General features: G+C 41.8%; 1 protein-coding gene across 4 annotated transcripts in view; it reads right to left on the bottom strand.

Annotated features, from left to right (window-relative positions):
* Positions 1 to 1887: 1887 nt before the first annotated feature.
* Positions 1888 to 25560, bottom strand: part of gabra1 (gamma-aminobutyric acid type A receptor subunit alpha1) — a 35094-nt gene continuing 11421 nt past the window's right edge. For all 4 annotated transcript variants that reach the window (XM_010871086.3, XM_010871087.4, XM_010871088.4 and 1 more), the window contains 5 exons: positions 25268 to 25350; positions 24590 to 24733; positions 23488 to 23640; positions 6131 to 6333; positions 1888 to 5757 (listed from right to left, as the gene is read on the bottom strand). In XM_010871086.3, the coding sequence (XP_010869388.1) occupies positions 5437 to 5757; positions 6131 to 6333; positions 23488 to 23640; positions 24590 to 24733; positions 25268 to 25350 (904 nt within the window). In that variant the 3' untranslated portion in view covers positions 1888 to 5436. The remainder of the gene's footprint in view (positions 5758 to 6130; positions 6334 to 23487; positions 23641 to 24589; positions 24734 to 25267; positions 25351 to 25560) is intronic.

Genomic DNA, 25560 nt, shown 5'->3' with positions numbered 1-25560 from the left:
TGGGGAGAGGGAAGTCTGGGCATCCCTGCTTAGACTGCTGCCCCCACGACCCGGCCCTGGATAAGCGAAAGAACATGGATGGACATCAAACCTATGTAATCTAAATGTCTTGCTATTTGTTTACCAATCAACCATAACATTATGACCACTCAAGGGTGAAGTGAATAACACTAATAATCTCGTTATCATGGCATCCGTCAGTGGGTGGGATATATTAGGCAAGTGAACATTCTGTCCATTCTTTCCTCAATGTTGATGTGTTAGAAGCAGTAAAAATGGGCAAACGTAAGGATCTGAGCGACTTCAACAAGAGCCTCGACGTGTCAGGGCTGTTTTAGTGGCAAAAGTGGGACCTACACAATATAAGGCAGGTGGTCATTATGTTACGGCTGATCAGTGTATGTGTGTGTGTTGGCCTAATGCAATTGAATGCCTGAATCTCAAATGATTTACCTGGTTAATTACAGCCTGTTGCTGCTTTTGCGTCTGTAGAGAAGTTCCAAAACACCAGTTTTATGTATGGTACTGCACACTAGAGGATCCGACTTGTTACAAAGTTACAAACAGTTGAACCAATAAACCAAACGGATAACCTAGTGGTTAGAAATGATGACCAGTTACCAAAAGGTTGCTAAATTGAATCACTGAGGTGATAAAGTATTTTTGTTCCAGAGCAAGAGAAATCTAATTCCTCCTAAATTGCTACTGAGAATGAGAATATGTTTCTAATCTCACCTTGTAATATAAAGATTCCTTTTTGTTTAATTTTTTTTATAAACATAGGCCCAGTGCCCAAGAACTTTGCTAGCTAGCTTAATTCATTTTTGCAGAGAAGTTTTTGGAGCACACGACAAATGAATGTGTTGAGTAATGAACAAACATGTTTTACTGTATGTTGCAGCTATGACCCAATTGTTGCTATGTTGTTATTTAGGCCAACTGTTTTCATTAGCCAGTTCTGTTTTATTTCATTGTTATTATTGGCCAATTTGCTAGCAATAATATTTGGCTAGCTTATAGATTTTTTTTAATTTGCAATGTATACTTTGTCAAGATTGTGAATCATGCTATTCCAGGAAAAATTCTGCATCATTAGCTCATTAAGGATGTACAGTATATTCATCTTAAGTTGTTTTCAAGTGAAATTCATCATGATACAATACAATGAGCTGTTGAAACTTGATCACTTTCACCACAGACGTTAGCATTGCATATTAAACTGTAGACTACAAGAAAGCTAAACAAATGGTTGCTAGAAAATCTGTAAATAATAACACATTTAACCAAACTATTGATCTTCTGATAACAGCTGCATAAACTAGCAAAATGGTGGTGGATTTGACAGCACAGCGTCAGCTGTGTAGTGACTACAATATTGATTGGAAAAATGTATATTCATCACTCACCAAGTTGTGTAATCAGATGCTCCAGACTTATATCTATGCAAAAACACATCAAAGCTTGATTGTTAAACTCTTCCAATATCTCTATGTTCTATCCAATTCTGTTTGTTGTGGTGTAGTTTAGTTTTCTTTTGTGCTATTAGGGTCGGTTTGTGTTTTAAGAGTGCTGCAAAGATTATGCATCAGCAACTATCCCAGTTTAACCGTATATGTCCCAGAGAGACCTATCTCATATAGCCAGGTTTTATTGGCTGTCATAAAATACATGTCTAGCTAATCAGAAATGTGTATTCAACAATACATGAAATACTACTGTAAATAGATGCAAAGGTCATATACACAGATGCAAAGGTCTCACGTATTTATTTTAGCTTCACATTTCTTAAGAGATCCTCATAGGTTGGATGTAATTTCTTATGCATTGTCTTTGTTTATGAAAAGGAGCAGATAGCATAACTGGAATAATAAAAATAAAAACAATATGTTAGCATTTTAATAATTTATTAAACATTGATAGAAATGTCAGCATGACTGTTTTAATCTCTTTTATTTAAAGACTTATGCAGAGAATCAGATTCTACAGAGGGCCATGTCATAACAAAACCAAACATTTACAGAAGGTATACTTTTCCACCTCTATCATTGTTGGTCAGTTATCATACATTATGTACCACGAAGTGTGTGTGTGTGGAGACCATTGACCTTCATCCACTATCGTTATCTTCAACATTTGTGCTTTCAAAAAACGTGGTTCTATTTCCCAATCATTATTTTAAATGCCTTGAATGAATGAAACATAAATAAACTAAAAACTCCCACAGGTACTTAACGTTGATCAAAGACCCAACTTTGAAAAGCAAATAAAGTTCAGAACAACAGCTAACAGCTCTCAAAGGGGTTGGGTTTGTTGCAGCTGCTGTATGTGAAAAGGGGAGGGGTTGGAAGCTCATGTTTGTGAATGTGTCACAGATTTCACAGCCAGTGCTCTGGAGCAAATACAGTGCTTTCAAAACCAGTAGGCCAAAATAACAACAGCGGAACGTTTCACACCAAACTGCCAGAAACACTGTTTATTTTTGCTGAGGTTTTCATTTTCAGAAATATGAAGGAAACCTTCATGAATTTTGTTGTCTGTAATTTCTCATTTTTTAATTTCAGCGTGTATTTATCCTGTCTGCAATTCATGATAACTCACTTATTATATCCATAATTATGTTTGAAATTATTTTAAAATAAAATGATTTGTGAACTTAATATACTTTAGCTTCATGTTTTTAATTGACTTATTTCATCACCATATCTTTGAAAAATGTGCAAACGACATTCAAAGTCATCATCTTCCCATCAACCATCATAGATCCAGACCTGGACATCAAGAAAAAGAAAATAGCTGAGTAATTCATAATCTACTCTTGGATTACCTAGCAGATAAAGAAATGGCTAAATAGAGTGCATGGTTGATTAAAGAGTTAAGCTTTTTACAATACCTTGTAAATTTGAAACACAATGGTCAGAGAAAGAAGCTAATTAACGTGGATCAAAGCTGTTCCTTGCATAGCACAAAGCTGACTACATAAAAGTAAAGTACGCTTCTAATGTTCAAAATGCATAACTATAGGTTTGTACAAACAATGTCATTATTGTAACTAGTATTGTTTTTAATTAAATAATAATATATGCATTATGTATATTATATATATATATATTATCTATGTATTCCTTTCATAATATTAGACATCCATACAATTGTTTTGAAGTGACATATCTATATATTTATATTTATACATTTGACACGGGACTTGTGTTCCTGACACAGTTTTTATAAGACTACTCTGTCCACAGCATATTGTGCACTTGCATACCAAAAGCCCACCATCTCCAGGAATTGAGCCTATCTATTGGTCATAACATAACAATCCTCTGCTTCCACACAACGCATGTGCACTGATGTACAGTACACACTAGTCTTTCAACAACGTCCACAGACATGGTCAGTTCTGCACAATGTCCAGTACTATAAAACCGATTTCCTGTAAAAACACACCTGCCCATGCTATACAATGTCCCCACTATCAATTTGGATCATACAATATATTTATGAAAGGAAGTTAAATACTGACGGCTGGAAAACCGCAAAAAAAAAATAAAGACATGGCATGACAGATTGATTCTAACCTGACACATTTAACTATAATTACTGAGGTCACTATAAAGCTACCATGGATATTACCAGGACAATGCAGGTTTTAAGTTCAGATTTTCAAAAAGCCCTTGCTAATGGATATTGCTACATCAACAGCATTTTTAGAAGAACAATTCACTTTAACTTGCCACATATCAGAAAATGTGTCTTTGAGTATATTTGAATGAATTTGAAGAAAAGGAAAAGAAAGCAACTATGTTTTAACATGTTTGGTTTAGTATCTGTTGGTTTTCTCTGAGGAGGGATTGACATCATGCTACAAAAATATAAATATTCAATACTATCAAAGAACTACAAGACATTTCCTGTGTGCAGGACACAGCACTAGCCAGTAATGTTTAGTGCCTCTGCTTTCTCTCTTCCTCTCGCATCAACATCAAGCAGCAACAAATGCAGTCCAAAAACAAGTTTTTCTCTAACGGCATGGGATGGAAGGCAGTGTCGCTGGTACTTTCTGAAACATTGTCAACAGAAGATGGGAACTATGGTGCCATCACGGGGTCATGGAATAGAGCTGGATGGAAAACCTAGTGCCTTCAAATAGAGAGTAGTATTTCCTTAGATCAACCATGAAAATGTAAAAGGCACTGCTCTTCATTCTCAATGCATTTGCCACTGCCTGCCCACTGAGACGCTCACTGCTAGCAGTCCTCTTTCGAACCTAAACAATCTGACAGTTCGCTTGGCCCTGTACAAATGAACCTCTAGTGTATTTTCTCTGCCATAGAAACCAGAAACCAAAGTAAAGAATAATAGTGTTTTTTTAATTCTAAATATAAAATGCATTCCGACATTTAGATTTTACAGTTTTACATTCCCTTTCATTACCAGCCCACCCCTGACCTGGACACTTTCTAGTTGTTAGCATGTAGATACACACAGCTATGTATTTAGTTGAATATATAGATATATTAGTATACTTCAGTAATAGCCACTGTCAATGCAACATTGACTGGCGATCAGTGGAACACCTGCTTGGTAAGAAACTGTCACTTAGGAGCGAACCAGTAAATACTCTCTCAACACAAACTATTCAGTATTTCATAAACAGTTAAAAAAAGAAAAACCATCTCTGCCACGTGTTGAATATGTATACCCTTTAGTTACACTTTGCAAAGCTTAAACGTAATATTGACATCTCTAACACTTGATAATATTTACAATAAAACTAAATGATTAGTATTCATAATGTTGCACATAAACGATTGAATTGTTTTATCTTCTTAAATCCATGAATGAATGAACTTTTTTTTTCCACTGAGACATGTTTTATTGCTATTGCTGAAACCCTATCTTGATTTTTTCAACAGAAGGAAATTAACAACCCCAAAACATCTACAGAGAATGGAAGAATATTTGACGGAGATTGAAGGTAGCATTTTGTCACTGATATTAAACAAACTAGGTCATCAGTCAATGTTGATTGGTCTTTGAAAGGAAAAACACCCAGTCCATGCAAAAACACAATTTTCTTTTACAGTGCCAATGAAGTAATGCAAACAACAACTGATCATGTGTATATCGTAAAATCAAAACAAAATCCGGATCCTTAACAAATGTTGGGCTATGTGCATTTGTAGAATAGCATTCTCTTGCGTATATAATATATTATTTATAGCATATTTTCTTTAGTAGCATAATCCCTCCCACAAAACAATTCCAATTAAACAGTTACCACATTGCTCAGATCCTAAGACCTTTTCTCTTTTTTTTTTTATCTTGGAAGGTATGTGAAATAAAAGCAATGTGGCGACTGTGAACTCAACCAGCATGGACACCATGTTTTCTGAAAATAAACATTCGAGAAAGAAACAGAAGGGGGAATTGGGATTAGTGAGATCCCATACCCTGTAATTTGGGCTTTTTATTTAAGTAAGTTGCCCAGTAGACCAGATTGAAGGTTCCGAAGAGTAACGGGAAAGCTATTCTGGCAATCCTGTCGATCTTGCTGACACTGTTGAAGGTCTTCTTGGCCTCTGGTGGCTTGGGCTTGGGCTCTTCCTTGGGCTCAGTGGGGGGAGGGGGGGCGCTTTTGGCAATGGTGGCCAAACCAGGGTCTCTGGCAATGTTTGGAGCGAAGGCTGTAGCAGTGGCAGCAGTGTATGCGGTGGTGTTGTTCTTCTTCAAGAGTGACTCCTTCTTCTTCTTTTGCTTCAACAGAGTAAAGCACAAAGTACCTTGGGTTAGCACATGAGAAAACAAACAGCAAAGCACTTTGACAAGCCAGGATTTGTTTTGTTTTGGGGCCACCTCCTTTACAAATAAATTAAGATGCCTGCGTTTGCTTGTTACACAAATGCAATAAAAACTTTAGTGGCTAAAAATGTTATGAAAGTTTGTCTAAGACAACTCAAATGAGACGGTGATGAGGGAACACTAAACATCAATGTTCTTGTTTTGTCCCATTAATCTAACTGATTAATCTAAGCGATGCAAAACCAACCCTAATATTCATATATCCGAAAACACCAAATGTAGTTAACCATACAACATACTATTTCATGCAGTGTAAGAGGAGGAATACCTTCTCTGGGACCACACTTTTGCCATCCCAGGCGTAGCCCCTCTTTGTAAAATAGTTGACTGTAGCGAACTCGATGAGGGCAGAGAAGACAAAGGCATAGCAGACGGCGATAAACCAGTCCATGGCTGTGGCGTAGGCCACTTTTGGGAGAGAGTTCCTAGCGCTGATACTGAGGGTGGTCATAGTCAGGACAGTTGTCACTCCTGTAGGGACAGAGGCAGAGTGGGTTACGTACTAAAACAAAACCACATTCTCGCTTGCCTCGTTATCAGGCCATAGGCTAAACATGCATATTACCTCTAAAAGACAATACGCTTCTGTCTAACCCAGTCTGGCGTATGAGGCTATTTTTTCGAAGAATGGGGTTGTTCTGCTGAGGGGGATGCCCACAACTGTTGATATATGTGAAATTACACATCGTCAATCAGTACCAACACAATTGGTCACTGGGTAAATTTGCTTAAACGGATGAAGCATAAGCTAGCATTATGTTGGCAGCCCAAGCACTTCATTTTGATTAGCTGCCACAAAGCTTGCCAACTTCTCCAACGCCTCCCCGATTCCATCTCCATGAGTTGCATGAACAATGGGGCGGCGGCCCCAGAGAATTGGGAATGTTTGCGTAATGCTGGTGGCTACACATCACTTATGTCGGATAAAAGCACCAAAACACGTGTGTTTCTTTTTAAGCCTCGCTAATACCTCTACACAAAAGGTTGCATGACTTTAAAAAAAAAAAAAGAAATAGGGTGGGTGTTAAGCCTACAGGATTATGTGAGGTTTTGTTCAGCACCGTATCTGTGTTTTGATAAACCAGAGGTGAGAGCAGGGGTGCTGGAAATGAAAAGCAGGTCAGAGAATGTCTGTCGGTGCCATGCTCATCTGCACGGACTGCTGCAGATGTCTACACCTCTAAAAACAAACAAAAACACCCCTGCTGCAGATGTCTACAACTCTAAAAACAAACAAAAACAGCCCTGCTGCAGATGTCTACACCTTTAAAAACAAACAAAAACACCCCTGCTAGTAGATGTCTACAACTCTAAAAACAAACAAAAACAGCCCTGCTGCAGATGTCTACAACTCTAAAAACAAACAAAAACAGCCCTGCAAGTAGATGTCTACAACTCTAAAAACAAACAAAAACAGCCCTGCTAGTAGATGTCATAGACTGTATATATAATGGACGACGCCCTTTCGCTCTTTTCCATTGGTGAAAAATGAAGCCACCAGTGTCCTGATACGGCGCGGACATCTTGGACTTGCGTCTGCGCAGATAGCGATCTTGGGACCAGTTCTGCGCAGTAGTTATGCGCAGTAGCGAGAAGGAAGTAAAGCCGTAAAGCCGCGAAATCAACGGCGCCACCCCTGTGCCCCGCCCTCACTCTCCCTCGCAGAATGCGCATACCGTAATCAATCGCAAGTCCAAGTACAGTACAACCTTTGCTTGTTAAACCTAGACGATATGTTATAGCCTAACTTACATCATGTTTAACCTTAATTTAGAATAGGCCTAATACAAAAATAATTGGTAACTTCTAGCTAACGATCACCTGCTAGCTATTAACATGGCTGTTAACGAGGCTTGTTGTCTTTTAGCTAACGTTAGCTAGCCCATTACATTTATTTACTAATTAAATAGCTTATAAATGTAACTTACCGAAAAAAATTCAAAGATCGATTGGAAATGCCAGATCGGTTAGCACAATGTACTGCAGAACAACCCATTATGTCCGTGTGAAATTATATCAATTATAGAAGTTTAGAGATTAAATGTAAAGTTCCAATCTCCTCAGTCCTCCGAAGATTCAGTGGCTCCTCGGCTCAGATAGCTGTCAATCACAGCTGTGAATCACGACGTCACACCACCGTTTTTAGAGCATTAAATAACTAACTAAAACAAACTCTTGAATTTACATTAGCGTGATACAAACTACAGTAAATGACAGAAACCAGCTTCGGAAAAAATATATTTGAAGGGTAATTTAATTGTTTAGTTGATCTCGCGTCCCATTGAATAACATGGGGAGGGCGGGGTTTATGACCTATACTGGGACCACTCACCAGGGGGCGATCGAGACGTTTTGGCTTCACTTTTCAGGGCTTGTGCGGCACGCTTGGTAGATGTCTACACCTCTAAAAACAAACAAAAACAGCCCTGCTAGTAGATGTCTACAACTCTAAAAACAAACAAAAACAGCCCTGCTAGTAGATGTCTACACCTCTAAAAACAAACAAAAACAGCCCTGCTAGTAGATGTCTACACCTCTAAAAACAAACAAAAACAGCCCCGCGGCTTACACTGAGAATTTGACTGGTCCACATTCAATTCAAGCGACAGAAGGGTTATTCTGCAGTGGTATTGGGTAAATATGAATAGGGAAAGGGCAGTGCTAGCCTTTTAATCATAGACTACTTTGATGCACCGTTGTCTCTGCCAACTCGGCTCAGCTATGCTTGGATGACTGTGTTCAGTGACACTGGGATGAGACACACCAGAGGATCACCCTGTTTTGCTATGCAGTGCCTTTCATAAGTATTCACCCACCTTGGGCTTTTCCATATTTTATTGTGTGACAACATGAAATCAAAATGGATTTAATTAGGAGGTTTTGCCACTGAACAACACAAAAAAACGTCTATTATTTCAAAGTGACATTATTAGTTGGTTGGAGAAGTAGGGTGTTTCACACAGATTCAGGTTAAATATAACTGCCTCTGTGGAGGACCCACAGTTGGTTGATACATTTCCCTAATAGAAACAACATCGTGAAGATGAAGGGAAATCAAATCCAGAATTCCAGAAGATTTCTTTCAGAAGAAATCCAGAAGATTTTTCAAAAGCATCAATCAGGGGTAGGATATAAGAAAATTTCAAAAGAATTGAACATCCCACAGTGAACAGATAAGTCCATTATTAAGAAACGGAGAAGATATGGCACAACTGAATCTGTCTAAAACAAGCCGTCCTCAAAATCTGAGTATCCATGTGAGTGGGCACTAGTGAGTGCTGATACCAAGATGTCTATGGCAATTCTAACAGAGATCCAATCTTTACATTGTGCATACTGGATCAACAGCCCGGGTGCTTCACACGAGTGGACTTCATGGGAGAATGGAAAAAGAAAAGAAATTGCATCATGTTTAGGCAAGAGTTTGTCAAAGGGCATGTGGGGGACTCTAAGACCAAAATGGGAGACAATTCTATGGTCTGATTGGACCAAAATATAGCTTTTTGAATTTTGCCGAATGTTTGGCGAAAGCCCGACACCGCACATCATCGTAAGAACACCATCCTACTGTGAAGCATTGTAGTGGCAGCAATTATGAAGGGAGAAAATTACAGAGAGGTCCCTGAAGAAAACCTCATCCGGAGCACGAAGGACCTCAGCGGACCTCTGTTTTTGAAAGATTAATCTTTCAAAACAACAATGACTCAAAGCACACAGCCAAGAAAACACTGGAGTGGCTTCAAGATAAGTGCGTGAATGTCCCGAGTGGCCTGGTCAAAGCCCTGTCCTCAAACCAAATGAGGATATGTGGAAACAGTTGACCATTTCTGTTCAGCAAAAGACTCAAGTTGATGGAGCATGAGTAATTTCATGAAGAAGAATGGTCAAACATTGCTGTTTCCAGATGTGCTAAGCTGGTAGAGGGTGAGAATACTTTTGACAGGCTCTAGCCAGGCGCTAGATAAGGAATTAGTCTGGACATTGGTCTTCCCAAAACCGTCAAGTGATTTTGCAGGAGACTTGGAAGGTTGAATGGATTATATTCCACAAACACAACTATTTCCAGAAACATACATATTTTTCATGATAAATTAGTTCTGTGTGGCAGTGTATATGCATTTCTGACATATATTTAATTGTGATGACCCAGAGCAGCCATTTCTAATTTCTTATTTAACTATTTAGGGTGGGACTTTAGTATGTGTACGTGGGGGTGGGGGTGGGGTTATTTGCGGAGAACATTTTGCTGTAACTGGCAGGATGCTTTGTAGCTATTTGTTGTTGATATTAATAACCTACTTTATAATTATTGATATTATTAACCTACCTTATTATTATTAATTCACTTCATGGTGATTTCACAGTGAAAAACAAAAGAAAAGGTAAGTCCATTTCGCTTTGCCCACAGCCTCCGAAAGTGGAGTGATTAACAGCTCTGAATGTGATCGTTTGCCATCAGAAGTATGAATTCTCAGAATCTGATAGATGTTTTAATGACTCACAGTCCTTCCCAATGCCTACACCCTATTCACACTATCTCAGTGTGGAATTCAAATTATAATAGTGCAACCATGTCAACAAATCAGGGATGAATACAAACTGTCAACAAAACGTACAAAAAACAATGGTTCATCCCCTCCATTCTAAAGTATAAGGCCACTGTACTTTGCAATTTCTTCTTTACCACAATGCAGAGGTATTACATTGAAAGGTATTGTTGGGGAAGCCACACTGAAACCACAGTTGAACAAGATGGCAATTAACTCACACTAGAAAAAGTTAAGCTCCAATAAAGTTCCCTTTTAGAAAAATATACTGTGCCCTCCAGAATTATTGGCACACTCGGTGAAGATGAGCAGAAAAGTTCTGAATTTTTGTTCATCAATTTCATGTTGCAGATGGGGGCAGGACACAGCACAGGGAGAACAGAGGACTTGGACGATGAAATATTGTAACAGAACAACGTAACAAGGAACAAAGTAGAAACCATGACCGATTAGACACACTGGGGAAGATGGGACTTAAATAGGGACAGTGATCAGGAACACAGATGAGGGCCATAATGACAATGAACAGGGATCCATGAGGGAGAGAGGCCATTGGATCTCACATGGACGTCACAATCAAATTGAATAGGAGTGTCTTTCCATTGACAGATGATATTGTTCTACTAGATTGGACATGTAGACTGTATCCACTTACTGCAGGCTAAACTCCCTCAGTCATCCGTCAACATGGACTAAGCCCTGAGAACACAGATTAAATAAGGTAAAGGTTGTTGACCGTCACAAATCCAGCAGTGGCTATAAAAAGAAAATCTCCAGTATTAGGGCAATAATTCATAAATGCCAAACAACTAGAGCTGGGATGAACCTGTGTAAAATAGGATGTTGGCGAATTTTGCCCTCATGCATAGTGAGAAGGATGGTATAAGAACCAGGTTCTATGGTCTGATGAGACAAGAATTTAGCTCTTTGGCATCAGAGGTTGGTTTGACGTAAAGAGAGCCCTGGTCATGCAGATAATGACATCCCCACCGTGTATGGTTGTGAAAACATGATGCTGTGAGGCTGTTTTAGGTTCAGAGGCCTTGGGGACCTTGTACCAGGATAGTTTAAGCCAAAACGAGGTAGTTGTTGGATCTCCATTTGAAGGCATACGTTCAAATCAACAATCAATGACCATTGAATCAAGCATTTGCATTGGTCCTTACGGCCCCCTGACCTAAATCCTATTGACAATCTGTGGGATGAGCAGACAAAGAGTCCACAGGTGAGAACCAAGAACACAAAAGAATTGGGGAGTTTCTGTATGGAGGAATGTTCTCATATCTCTTCTTACTCTATGTGTTGGCCCACCTCATTTTGAATGAAATAATCTTTTTTTTTGTGTGTACGATCAAGTGGCTAAAGAACAATGACAGATTTTCACAGCTAATTCTGGAGAGCATTCTATATTTTCTAAAACCGTGGTTCAAGTTAATCTGAGTCAATAGGAACTGTTAAGGTGTCATCCATGACTGTTTCACTGGTGTATGAATATGAGGTGACACACATGACAGCGTCATCCACATACATGGAAAAGGCCAGAGAACCAAAATTACATGAGACCGAAGGTTGTTGAATTAGGCAATGGCATAAGAAAAATAACTGCACATTGGAAAATATCCATCTAAAGTATCAGGGCAATAATTTCCTACCTGGGAAGAATAACAGTTGGAGAATTGTAGGAGTTGGTTGAATCTCGGTTTATCCAAAACTCAGAATAGATGTTACCTTGATGCTAACCAGATAATTAGAAGTCTTGCCAAAAGAAAGCCTCTACTCTCATCAATGTCAGAACTGGAATTTTGATTGGCACCGAATTATTGGAGCACATAGGGGAAAAAAGGTTTTTCACCACAAACAACAATTATTCATTGAGATGTGGTCATACCAACAAAAAAAAGTTTCCCTGCTGTGAATTATGGTGGTGGATAAGTGATGTTGTGGGGCTGTTTTGCTTTCAAAGGTAGTGGAGACCTGGTTAGGATACATCTTCATGAATCATCGGTCTTGAAATGATGTATGTGGTGTACCGATGTACACCACAACTTCCTGGTTGAGAAAGTAGTGTAATAAGAAGCATAACAGCTTGGCAAGATGTCCTCGGTAGAAGACATAACAATCATGAATTGGAAATCACAAAATTGGTAGTGGAGAGAAAACCAGAAAAGCAACCAGGCAAGCCTAGTTCAGCCGTCCCACAATTAAAAGTGATGATTGTTGTTTCAAACGTGGGTCTCCCACGTAAGAGGCTTTGTCTTTAACCACTATGCCACGGAGCTATACATCTGCGGTGAGTTGGTATAGCATCTCAACGTTAGATCATTTTGTCACGCATTAACATCACGTCAAGTTTGAATATTTCGCTGGGAACCATTAAGCATTGTGTTGAACTGTCTGACGTTTTAACAGCTTATTAGCCATTCGTGAATGACATTTGATACAATAACGGTATAAAGGTGACGATAACATACTTTTTGTCAAGTGAAAAGACTCATGTAGCCAGCAAAGTTTTTGTCTATCTTGAACAAATCCTTATGCATAATTCGGAAATCCACCAGAAATAGTCGCAATAAAACAGTAATCAGTTTTATTTTAGGCTTCCTATAACGTAGCTACTGAAGGTTGTAGCCAGCAAAGTTTTTGTCTGTCCTGAACAAATCCTAATGGATAATTCAAAAATCCACCAGAGATAGTCACAATATAACAGTAAACAGTGTAAGAGCCATAGTTAAAAAAAAATGGTATTGCCTTAATCAATAACATTGTTTAGGTGTATAATGGTTGCATTGCATCATCTTCCGCTTATCCGGGGCCGGGTCGCGGGGGCAGCAGTCTAAGCAGGGATGCCCAGACTTCCCTCTCCCCAGACACTTCCTCCAGCTCTTCCGGGGGGACACCGAGGCGTTCCCAGGCCAGCCGGGAGACATAGTCCCTCCAGCGTGTCCTAGGTCTTCCCCGGGGTCTCTTCCCGGTGGGACGGGACCGGAACACCTTCCCAGGAAGGCGTTCCGGAGGCATCCGAAACAGATGCCCAAGCCACCTCAGCTGACCCCTCTCGATGTGGAGGAGCAGCGGCTCTACTCTGAGCTCCTCCCGGGTGACCGAGCTTCTCACCCTATCTCTAAGGGATCGCCCAGCCACCCTGCGGAGAAAGCTCATTTCGGCCGTCCTGTATCCGGGATCTTGTCCTTTCGGTCATGACCCAAAGCTCATGACCATAGGTGAGAGTAGGAACGTAGATTGACTGGTAAATCGAGAGCTTCGCCTTGCGGCTCAGCTCTTTCTTCACCACGACAGACCGATACATCGACCGCATTACTGCAGAAGCTGCACCGATTCGTCTGTCAATCTCACGTTCCATCCTTCCCTCACTCGTGAACAGGACCCCTAGATACTTAAACTCCTCCACTTGAGGCAGGCACTCTCCACCAACCTGAAGTGGGCAAGCCACCCTTTTCCGACTGAGGACCATGGCCTCGGATTTGGAGGTACTGATTTTCATCCCCACCGCTTCACACTCGGCTGCAAACCGTCCAAGTGCATCCTGAAGGTCCTGGCTTGAAGGGGCCAACACGACAACATAATCCGCAAAGAGCAGAGACGAAATCGTGTGGTCCCCAAACCTGACACCCTCCGGCCCCTGGCTGCGCCTAGAAATTCTGTCCATAAAAATTACGAACAGAACCGGTGACAAAGGGCAGCCCTGCCGGAGTCCAACATGCACAGGGAACAAGTCTGACTTACTGCCGGCAATGCGGACCAAGCTCCTGCTTCGGTCGTACAGGGACCTGACAGCCCTTAGCAAAGGACCCAGGACCCCATATTCCCGAAGCACTCTCCACAGGATGCCGCGAGGGACACAGTCGAATGCCTTCTCCAAATCCACAAAACACATGTGGACTGGTTGGGCAAACTCCCATGAACCCTCCATCACCCTGTAGAGGGTATAGAGCTGGTCCAGTGTTCCACGGCCTGGACGAAAACCACACTGTTCCTCCTGAATCCGAGGTTCTACTATCGGCCGTATTCTCTTCTCCAGAACCCTGGCATAGACTTTCCCGGGGAGGCTGAGAAGTGTGATCCCCCTATAGTTGGAACACACCCTCCGGTCCCCCTTCTTATAAAGAGGGACCACCACCCCGGTCTGCCATCCCAGAGGCACTGTCCCCGACTGCCACGCGATGTTGCAGAGGCGTGTCAGCCAAGACAGCCCCACAACATCCAGAGACTTGAGGTACTCAGGGCGGATCTCATCCACCCCCGGTGCCTTGCCACCGAGGAGTTTCTTAACCACCTCGGTGACTTCAGCCTGGGTGATGGACGAGTCCACCTCTGAGCCCTCATCCTCTGCTTCCTCAATGGAAGACGTGACGGCGGGATTGAGGAGATCCTCGAAGTACTCCTTCCACCGCCCGACGACATCCCCAGTTGAGGTCAACAGCTGCCCACCTCTACTGTAAACAGCGTTGCTAGGGCACTGTTTCCCTCTCCTGAGGCGCCGGATGGTTTGCCAGAATCTCTTCGAGGCCAGCCGATAGTCCTTCTCCATGGCCTCACCGAACTCCTCCCAGCCCCGAGTTTTTGCCTCCACAACCACCCGGGCTGCAGTCCGCTTGGCCTGTCGGTACCCGTCAGCTGCCTCTGGAGTCCCACAAGCCAACCAGGCCTGATAGGACTCCTTCTTCAGCTTGACAGCATCCCTTACTTCCGGTGTCCACCACCGGGTTCGGGGATTGCCGCCTCGACAGGCACCGGAGACCTTACGGCCACAGCTCCGAGCGGCCGCTTCAACAATGGCGGTGGAGAACATGGTCCACTCGGACTCAATATCTCCAACCTCCCTCGGGATCCAGTCAAAGCTCTGCCGGAGGTGGGAGTTAAAGATCTCTCTGACAGGAGACTCGGCCAGCCGTTCCCAGCAGACCCTTACAGTACGCTTGGGCCTGCCGAGTCTGTCCAGCTTCCTCCCCCGCCATCGGATCCAACTCACAACCAGGTGGTGATCAGTTGACAGCTCCGCCCCTCTCTTCACCCGAGTGTCCAAGACATATGGCCGCAGGTCAGATGAAACGACAACAAAGTCGATCATCGACCTGCGGCCTAGGGTGTCCTGGTGCCACGTGCACTGATGGACACCCTTATGCTTGAACATGGTGTTCGTTATGGACAAACTGTGACTAGCACAGAAGTCCAATAACTGAACACCGCTCGGGTTCAGATCAGGGGGGCCGTTCCTCCCAATCACGCCCCTCCAGGTGTCACTGTCGTTGCCCACGTGGGCGTTGAAGTCCCCCAGTAGAACGATAGAGTCCCCAGTCGGAGCACTTTCCAGCACCCCTCCCAGAGACTCCAAGAAGGTCGGGTACTCTGCACTGCCGTTCGGCCCGTAGGCACAAACAACAGTGAGAGACCTATCCCCGACCCGTAGGCGCAGGGAAACGACCCTCTCGTTCACCGGGGTAAACTCCAACACATGGCGGCAGAGCTGGAGAGCTATAAGCAAACCCACACCAGCCCGCCGCCTCTCACCATGGGCAACTCCAGAGTGGTGAAGAGTCCATCCTCTCTCAAGGAGTGTGGTTCCAGAGCCCAAGCCGTGCGTAGAGGTGATCCCGACTACCTCTAGTCGGAACCTCTCAACCTCACGCACCATCTCAGGCTCCTTCCCCACCAGCGAGGTGACATTCCACGTCCCTAGAGCTAGTTTCCGTGTCCGGGGATCGGGTTGTCTAGGCCCCCGCCTTCGACTGCCGCCCGATCCTCTCTGCACCGGCCCCTTATGGTCCCTCCTGTGGGTGGTGAGCCCAATGGTGAATATAAAAAAATTCATCTATATTTACACAATTTAGGATGCTCCATTAGTTTAGGATACCCGACGTCATATGCTTTGTCATCAGTGTTTAATTGGAAAGAAGGATTCTGTGGAGCAACACTGTTTTTGACCGTAATAAAACAATGTTTATATATTTTATACATTTTTCAAGTTAGTCAGTCAGTAAGATAAACTCGTTCTTTTAGGCTGGCTCCACTTACGCTGTCCGGCAAAAACTTTTTTTTTTTTGACACTGCAAAGAAAAATGTAAATGTAAAAATGCAGTAAAAAAACATTGAAAGGTAGTTAAAATTGTTTCTACCTCTAAATGACTGGAGATGCTGTTAAACAAAGCTTACAGTAAAATAGTGAGGTGCTGTAAAAGCCAACAATGTTAACATTACTTTAACTCTAGAGCTTAGTCTGATCATAACTTGCTGGATTTCCATGTTAGGAGCAGAGGTTTAGCGCCTATATATGCCATGATTTTGTTAGGAGCTCAGCTGGAATCAATAGCCTGCAGGAAAAAGCATCACAGTTGCATCTTCCATCTTCAGAAGATTTGCAATGTTTGAGGTGGGATGGATTAGATTTGGGGAAGGACGTGAGGAATGATTATGCAACAACCAGTCATTATTTCTGGCTTGTCTAGGGTGGCTGCCTCCTTCCATCCTTTTTTTCACAGACTCTTTTCCAAAATATCCTGAAGGATCCACTATTATACGTAAATACAGCAAGCTGTGTTGCCATGGAAACAATGGGCCATTTCAAACTATCGAACTACTGTATCTGTCCCGCAAAAAAGATTACAATGAAATCTAAATGATCTGGTGTGCATGGCAAAAAATGCTTATAAAATAGAGAAACATGTTTTTTAAAGATTCTCAAAACTGAATACTGTAGGTATTGTGAGTGACTAAAAAAAGGTGACCGACTAAAATCGGCATAAAAAAAAATAGGCATAATAATAATGTTCATTTAGGCTTCATTAAATAATCCTTAATAGTATTTTTGTCTATTGCCACTACTTGGCTGTGATTCCTACTTTTTGGTGAAGACACACAAGCTATATAAATATTGTATGTTTTGCCAGCCCATTTTTTGGTTTAGAAATAAAACAAGTCATAACATGACATGAAGTAAGAAAACTTGTATATCTGACGAACAAATACATGTTAAAAATAATAACTAATGTGAATAATGAGATAAAATATATTAATACAATAAAAATGTTTGGAGCATCTGACAAAGAAACATTTAGAGTGATAAATGTCATTGGGGCACCATGCAGTCCTGCTGATAGTTTGATCAGCAGTTTTCAGTTTCTAATATGTTTAATTTGGGTTTGGTTTTCGCAGATTTACAAGAAAGTAATTATTTTCTTGTCTTCTAGCCTAGTTTTTAATTTCCATTGTAGTTTTCACTCACACAATGAACCGTGTCCTGATGAGAAAGCAAAGCAAAGCAAATTAGGAAACAAATGTAGTCATTTTAGTTTTTCTGTCTGCAGTGGTTAAGTTGACTGAGTAAGCTATAGTTAGCTAGCTAGTAAGCAAGTGATATGAACACTTCACAAATCATTCCTGATGATAAAACTAAGGACCAGAATTAGTGGAAAGATAAAAATAAATAGATACAAAATGTAATTCTACTGGAAAATGCGTGTTTAGTATTGTTTGCTGGTAAGTGTGGTATAAGTGGGATAAACACCTTTTATTTTACATTAGGTACAGTACTGTGCAAAAGACTGTGCAAAAAAGGCATCTGAAAGTCAAACTAAGCCAATTAGTTGTGTAGTAAGTGTTTATATGTAATATATATATATATATATATATATATATATATATATGAATACACTACCGTTGAAAGGTTTGGGGTCACTTAGAAATGTCCTTGTCTTCCATTAAAACATACAAGAAATGAGTTTGAATAGGTTTTTAATGGAAACAGCAATAATAGCTGTCCTTCAAACTTTTCTTGTGTCAAAGAATCCTTCATATCAGCAATTACAGCCTTGCAGACTTTTGGCATTCTAGTTGTCAATTTCTTGAGGTAATCTGGAAATATTTCACCTCATGCTTCCTGAAGCACCTCTACAACTTGAACTGGCTTCTTACGTACAATACCATACGTCATGCTGCTCACACAACAGTTGGTGTGAGATCCGGTGCTGGCCACTCCATTATGGAAAGAATACCAGCTGACTGCTTCTTCCCTAAATAGTTCTTGCATAGTTTGGAGTTGTGCTTTGAGTCATTGTCCTGTTGTAGGAGGAAATTGACTCCAATCAAGCGCTGTCCACAGGGTATGGCAAGTATGGTGTTGCAAAATAAAGTGATTGCCTCTTCAAGATCCCTTTTCTCCTCTTTACCTCCACCAAAGCATTCCCAGACCATCACATTGCCTCTACCATGCTTGACACCATCTGTCAAGCACTCCTCCAGCATCTTTTCATTTGTTCTGTGTCTCACGAATGCTCTTTGTGATCTGAACACATCAAACTTAAGATTTGTCCGTCCCTAAGACTTTTTTCCAATCTTCCTCTGTCTAATATCTGTGTTCTTTTTCCCATCTTTATCTTTTCATTGCATTGGCCAGTCAGAGATATGGCTTTTTCTTAGAAACTCTGCATAGAAGACCAGCATCACGGGGTCGCCTCTTCACTTTTGAAGTTCAGACTGGTGTTTTGTTGGTACTATGTAATGAAGATGCCAGGTGAAGAGCAGTGGCTTTTTCTCAAACTAGACCTTCTAATGTACTTGTCCTCTTGCTCAGTTGTGCGCCAGGGCTTCCCACTTCTTTCTGTTTTGGTTAGAGACAGTTTGTGCTGGTCTGTGAAGGGTGTATTACAGAGCATTATATGAGATCTTCAGTTTTTTGGCAATTTCTCACATGGAATAGCCTTCATTTCTTTAAAACAAGAATAGACTAATGAGTTTCAGAAGAAAGATATTTGTTTCTCGCCATTTTGAACCTGTAATCAAACCCACAATTTCTGATGCTTCAGATACTCAACTAGTGAAAAGCATATCATGTGCTAACATAATTGCATATGGGTTTTCTAATGATCAATTAGCCTTTTAAAATGATAAACTTGGATTAGCAAACACAACGTGCCATTGGAATACAGGAATGATTGTTGCTGATAATTGGCCTCTGTGCACCAATGTATTCCCTTAAAATCACCTATTTCTAGCTACAATAGTCATTTACAACATTAACTGTGTCTACACAGTATTTCTGATCAATTTGATGTTATTTTAATGGACAGAATATTTACTTTTCTTTCGAAAACAAGGACATTTCTAAGTGACCCCAAACTGTAGAACAATAGTGTATATTTAATACACATATATTATAAATAACTATATTATTATTTTTTACAAACAACCACCACCCATATAAAGGGCTTCTGTTTGAACACTTTTTCACAGATCAATACATTAAATTATCCATAATTATCCATTACTTCCGAGCCGATACAGAACGTAGATGAATATTTCTTGTTTTCTATTTCACGTTCTATTCAGTTAGATAAGTTAGCTATATCCAGTCAATGAATTCCCAATCAATGTGTTGAGGCTGCCTTTCAAATTTGATTTGAACAATTGTTGAATGATAACACACATTCTAGCTTTATTAGCTGCATTGTCATTGTTGAATCCCAAAAATCCCAGAACTAGATTAGTTCCTCTTTTGAGTAGCTGGATAAAAAATTAAAAGCAAAACAACCTAACTTCTAAACTATTTTGTTGATGGACTTTTCACAACGACCTGAAATAAAATGATTCCCAAGCATTCGAAATGAGCATGTTGACAGGTTGTCATGCCTCTAGGTGTTATTAAAGATACACCTCTTCATGTATCAGTGCAGATCATTTTGATGTATTCAGCTGTTGTATAATGAAATAGCAGGTGCCTGTCACGTTTAAAACAAGATTTTGTCATATGTCTTAAACTTCTCAAAATTGACAAGTTGGACAGATAGATTGGTGGGTGAGTTTGAAGGTCCTTAATGAACAGCAGCACCCATCTGGAAAGTTCTAAGTAAATTAGGTAATAGTGGTATAACTCAATTGCTGGGAAACCCTTCCACTCAATTTAGCTCTGTTTGCAGAAGCACTGACACTTGATTTAGATGATACATATCTTTTAACAAGGTTTGCCTCCACGCACACGCTAGACAGCAGTGAAGCACATTTTATAGATAAATAGCGATAGCATGAAAACATATACTGCAAAAATGAAATAAGAGATTTCAGGTGATAAATGGCCAGGTGGGACCATATGATAATAGAGATGAAGTGGCCTGGACTGCAACAGAGAAATCATAGCTGAATCAGAACCAATAAATCAGGTGTATTCAATTAAATCTCAAATTAAACACGTATTCAACTCCTTACCCCTCCTAACAGTGAAGCAGTCCTCTCCGTTCCACTATCAGAGAAGTCTGCCGTGACAACTGTAATGCTTCTGCTTTATTCATGGCTTCATCAATAAATGAAACCTCATCTGCACATGCCTAACTGTGCCCGTGGCACATAATAATGCAGAAGATGTTAAACTAGATATGAAAAACATGTGCCAGTGTCCTATCTCCACAGCTGACTGGTCTGTCCGCCCATTCACCCACTCACCCCCCATTCACCCACTCACCCACCCACACACCCACTCACTCACCCACCCATTCACCCACTCACCCGCCCATTCACCCACTCACCCACCCATTCACCCACTCACCCACCCACTCACCCGTCCACTCGCCCACTCACCCGCCCATTCACCCACTCACCCGCCCACTCACCCACTCACCCACCCATTCACCCACTCACCCGCCCATTCACCCACCCACTCACCCGCCCACACACCCACTCACCCGCCCACACACCCACTCACTCACCCGCCCACACACCCACCCACACAACCACTCACTCGTTCACTCTCTCTTTCACTGGGCCTTAATCAGCAGATACATCAGACAGCAGTTGGGCACGGCACTGTAAATACACTGTGAATCACTATCACGTGGGAGAGAGGTAACTAATCTTCAGAACACTGAGGGTGTCTATGACAGCCATGGAGAGGACTGGCTATTTTCTCCCAAAATTACATATGATGCAACACGTTAATTACATTTTCCATTCAGAGTCATATTGTGATGAAGAAATTAATAAATAGCAAATATTTTTCCACTACAATAGTCTTGTTCTAAATGTGCTGTATCTTGCCTTCATTAATCGTAATGACAAATAGATAACAATACTGTGTTTTTAAATTGCCTATTTATCTAAAAGGGAGGCTTTGCGTTTGCTATATGCTGTGTTTGCTCACTCACATGGAACCCCTACATTCGAATATAACGTAGGAGGTAATACATAATATCTTACGTGTTTGTAAAATCAGGTCCCAATGACAAGCCAAAGCATCATCACATTTAACCCCTTTTAAAATGAATCTGCCGGATGCTTGTGGTCGTACAATTGTAGTTGCTTAGGTCTTCTGCGTCTGTACTGGCCTACCTTTAGTTTGTGTGATCAGCAGGGGCAGAGCTAGTATTTTTTGTGAGACAAAGGCTAATATGAAAGGGTCCAGGGCTGGGTCTATTTTTAAGATTCAAACCATTCAGATAATATATCTGGGATGTTTTTTGTACATTTGGTTATGGTCTGGAGGACCTGTTTGTTTCACATGTTTTTGTATTCATAGACCCCTAACTGACCTGAAAATGAACTGTTAAAATGCTTTAATGTGACGCTAAATATCAGGGCAGAGCTGGAAAATGAATGAATTTGTCTGCAAGCACTTTTTTTCTAATTATTTTTTGTCTGGGTCCCCAGGTTGGAACCTTATATTTAACTGTCTCAACTGACAACAATAAGGCATATTTCTTATTAGCAGCATACATGAATCACAATTTTGCCAACAGCCTCAGTTGTTGTGGAAAGTTTGAGGGATCAGAGGAATGTACAGAATATTAGGCATGTTTTATTTTACTAAGCCTTTGCCAAACTTCGACCCTTTCAGAATAAACACCTGCCGGTAACTGTCCAAATGTTCCTATTAAACCCATCCCTTACCTTATTCCTAAAACGAACCCTTTTGCCGCCTTTTAGCTAGAAGATTGGAGGAACAAATACAAGCACAAAATGAGTGAAAACAAATGTCAAGTGTGTGAACCTCTCCTTAAGTTATTCTAATGAATTTGACTGAACTGTATTTGTGCATTTTGAAATGACACCTTGCATAGCTCATTCAACTTGTCTTCCTCTGCCCCGTAACCCTAACCTTACGCACAGTGTACGGTCTGAAAAACAGGCTGAGACGACTCTGTGTCAAGCCATGTCGAAAATACAGACACGGTGGTGCCACAACATCACGTCACGCTGTACTGCATGTCGGCTCCTGCAGGTCCGCCCAGGAGAGGAGTTTCATTTACAGTCGCCTTTGGCCAATCAGACGCCTGAAATAATGAGTTACCTCCAGTGTGAGGGTCGGGTGCTCCCAGAGACAGGAATTCAGTGGAGAGAAAGACACATGCCCCAGATATTGCCATGCGATACATCGCACCAGGTAAGCTAGAGCACCACAGCAACCCTGCAGCAATCACAATGCAGGACTGGTAGGGATGCTGTGGAAAAAACCCTTCCTTGCACTCACATAAAGGCTTCATTATGTGCCTCGGAAAGCTCCTTTACAGTAAACACTCAGTGACGTGTGGAGAACGAGGAGTTCAGAGTGGCATGCTGCAGACTGAGGAACAAGAACCTTCCTTGTGTACTTTATTTCATAAAAGCCCTTGCACCCACATACACAGCTCTCCCTCTTACACACACGCACGCACACGCACACACTAAACCGAATTGCAACCACGGGAGAATCAAGGATGAATGCGCTGGTCTGCCTGGTTCCTGCTCTAGAGAATGGTAGGCTGGGAACTCAGACAGATCTAAAGGTTTTCCACTGATTTAATACTGACTTTAGAAAAGCCGACCACTGTTACTGTCAGTTTAACATCCCATTTACATTGATAAAAAGAAAATGCATAGGGGCTAGTAAGGCGATTTTTACCAGCAAACCGCCGTCATGTTCCCAATGAAGGTGGGTGTGGAGATCAACAGGGCAGCGCTGCCTTCTGACACACCGCAAACTGTTTCCCTTGATAAGCGTACCTCCGCTGTGTCAGATTGCTAGGATTAGTCGCCACTTTGTGCGATGACGGGGTCTACCGCATGTCAGCTGTTTTAATGTTTAGTATCAGGGACTCACCGAACACAGTCCTGGCAGGGACGGACTCTCTGTTGAGCCAGAAGGACACCTGGGACAGGATCACGGTCATGATGCAGGGCAGGTATGTCTGGATGACAAAATAACCAATCTTCCTCTTCAGATGGAAGTGTGTCGTCATGACAACATACTCTCCTGGTGTCGACAGGTGGAACCGAGGGGAACAAGGATGGAGAAGCGTGAGAAGGGATCGTGCCAGTTGAGTTGGAGAGCCACTTGACAGAACTGTAGTGTCCCTGAGAATCCTAAATATTTAACCTGATATATTCAATAAATTAGTGAAAGTGCCGTTCTGTATGTTCCGTCAACATCTGCCAATAAAACCTTATTAAAGTACAAATGTGGCATCCTGGCTTTGTAGGGTTTATAACCTTCAGCAGTGGCATTTAACAATTATAACATAGTAGTGAGGCCATATTTCCTGGTGTCTTTTAACTGTTTGGCCTTACAGATGTTTTAATGAAAATTAAAAGAAATTGTGTTTTATGACAATAGAGATTTAGTAGTAATGTTACGGGCTTCCTTTATAAATAACTTACCTAACAACGTAGCATAACTAAAACCGTCAATACACTGACAGAAATAACACAGGGAATGCATTTCTACAGGAATGGGAATTAATGCGATAGTAATCAATTGGCTCTTTAGGTTTGACAGAGACATACACTAGGGAATCAATATGTACTTATTCAGAGGCCATGCACAATTTATTACACTCGTTTTGATGGATCAATGGTGCCTCAGAATTAGCATAAAGTACAGAATGAGATAGGTAATGACATTTCAAACTCATATCAAACCAACACAGAGAGCCAAGTGGAACGTCTGTCCAAATCCCTGCCTTTCTGCATGCAGCTTGCGTCAGTGTAACAGGGTCACCCAATTTACGCTGTCACCAATTTCGCCAGTATCAATGGACCAAAAAGGAGGGAAAGGACATGATGCCCACAAGGGAAATTACAAATCTGGGCCATTTTCTCAATGTTAGCCTAAAAAATGTGTAGTGGAAGTGTGATGAAGCTTTTTTGAAGAGAGAGGGGCGAGTTTCATCGTTGATACACAGTCATTTACGAGGAACACCGACCTGTGCTGGACTGGACAACTCCCGAGTCGACACTTTGCCCCATCAGATCGTACTGGTTGAGCCGAGAGCCATCTTCAGCCACCACAACAGACTGGGCGGCCCCCCTCGTCCACACGTACACGACCTCAGCCCTGGTGTAAGCATCTGACGGGGAGAAGAGATGGGGGAATAGAAACGATCTCAATCTGACTGACCTTTAAACAGCCACGTCAGATTTCCTCCCTCCAGCTGGCATGTTAAAGCCATCCGTGGTACTGCATCGCTTCAGCGCTGCTGAGAATTTGTACTGCAGAGGAGCCTCACCACTGAAATATTTAGCAAGCCAGTTTAAAGTTGAGGGTTGGTCTTTTATTCATGCTGTGTTATTCTGAACAGACTGACTCGTCATCGTTGGGCTCCTCTCTCTTTCTCTACTTCTCAAGGATGGTTTGGGGTCACAGAAGACCTGGCAGCCATGAGCAGCTGGCACAACGCGCTGGAAGTATGAGAGGGAGTGCAGCCTCCGATAAACAAAGGACCCTGCTCTTCTGCGTGCCTAGCGGGGCCTATGTGGGCCTAAGAGGCCCGGTCCTGCCTGGGAACAGCTGTTATGCTGTTTTCAGCTCCTGTCAGGTAGGAGTATGGGGTTTCTGGTCAGATGGGAAAGAAAGAGAGAAGAGCAAAATGGAAAACACTCACAGCTGCCAAACTTCAGGGGGCAAGCATGGGCGTCCATGGGAAAGTCCTCCAGGTGCATGGGGCATTCTGCCCTCACTGTCAGCCTGGATGGAGGGAAGTCGAGACAGAGAGAAAAAGAGAGAGACGCAAGACACAAAGATGAGGTTCAACGCAAAAAAAATGTGCTCCAAATAAAAAGACAAAAACCTCGGAGCCCCAGCCTTTTCCAGACAGCAAGGTGAAAAATGGATTGCCAACCCACCGTGACATGTCACCCATTCATCATCGGTACGACATATATATGAACTCACGCT

The sequence above is a fragment of the Esox lucius genome, chromosome 7 (assembly GCF_011004845.1).
Source record: "Esox lucius isolate fEsoLuc1 chromosome 7, fEsoLuc1.pri, whole genome shotgun sequence".
NCBI classification, from domain to species: Eukaryota; Metazoa; Chordata; class Actinopteri; order Esociformes; family Esocidae; genus Esox; species Esox lucius.
The sequence above is the reverse complement of the archived record's forward strand: the minus strand, read 5'-3'. Positions and strand labels throughout refer to the sequence as shown.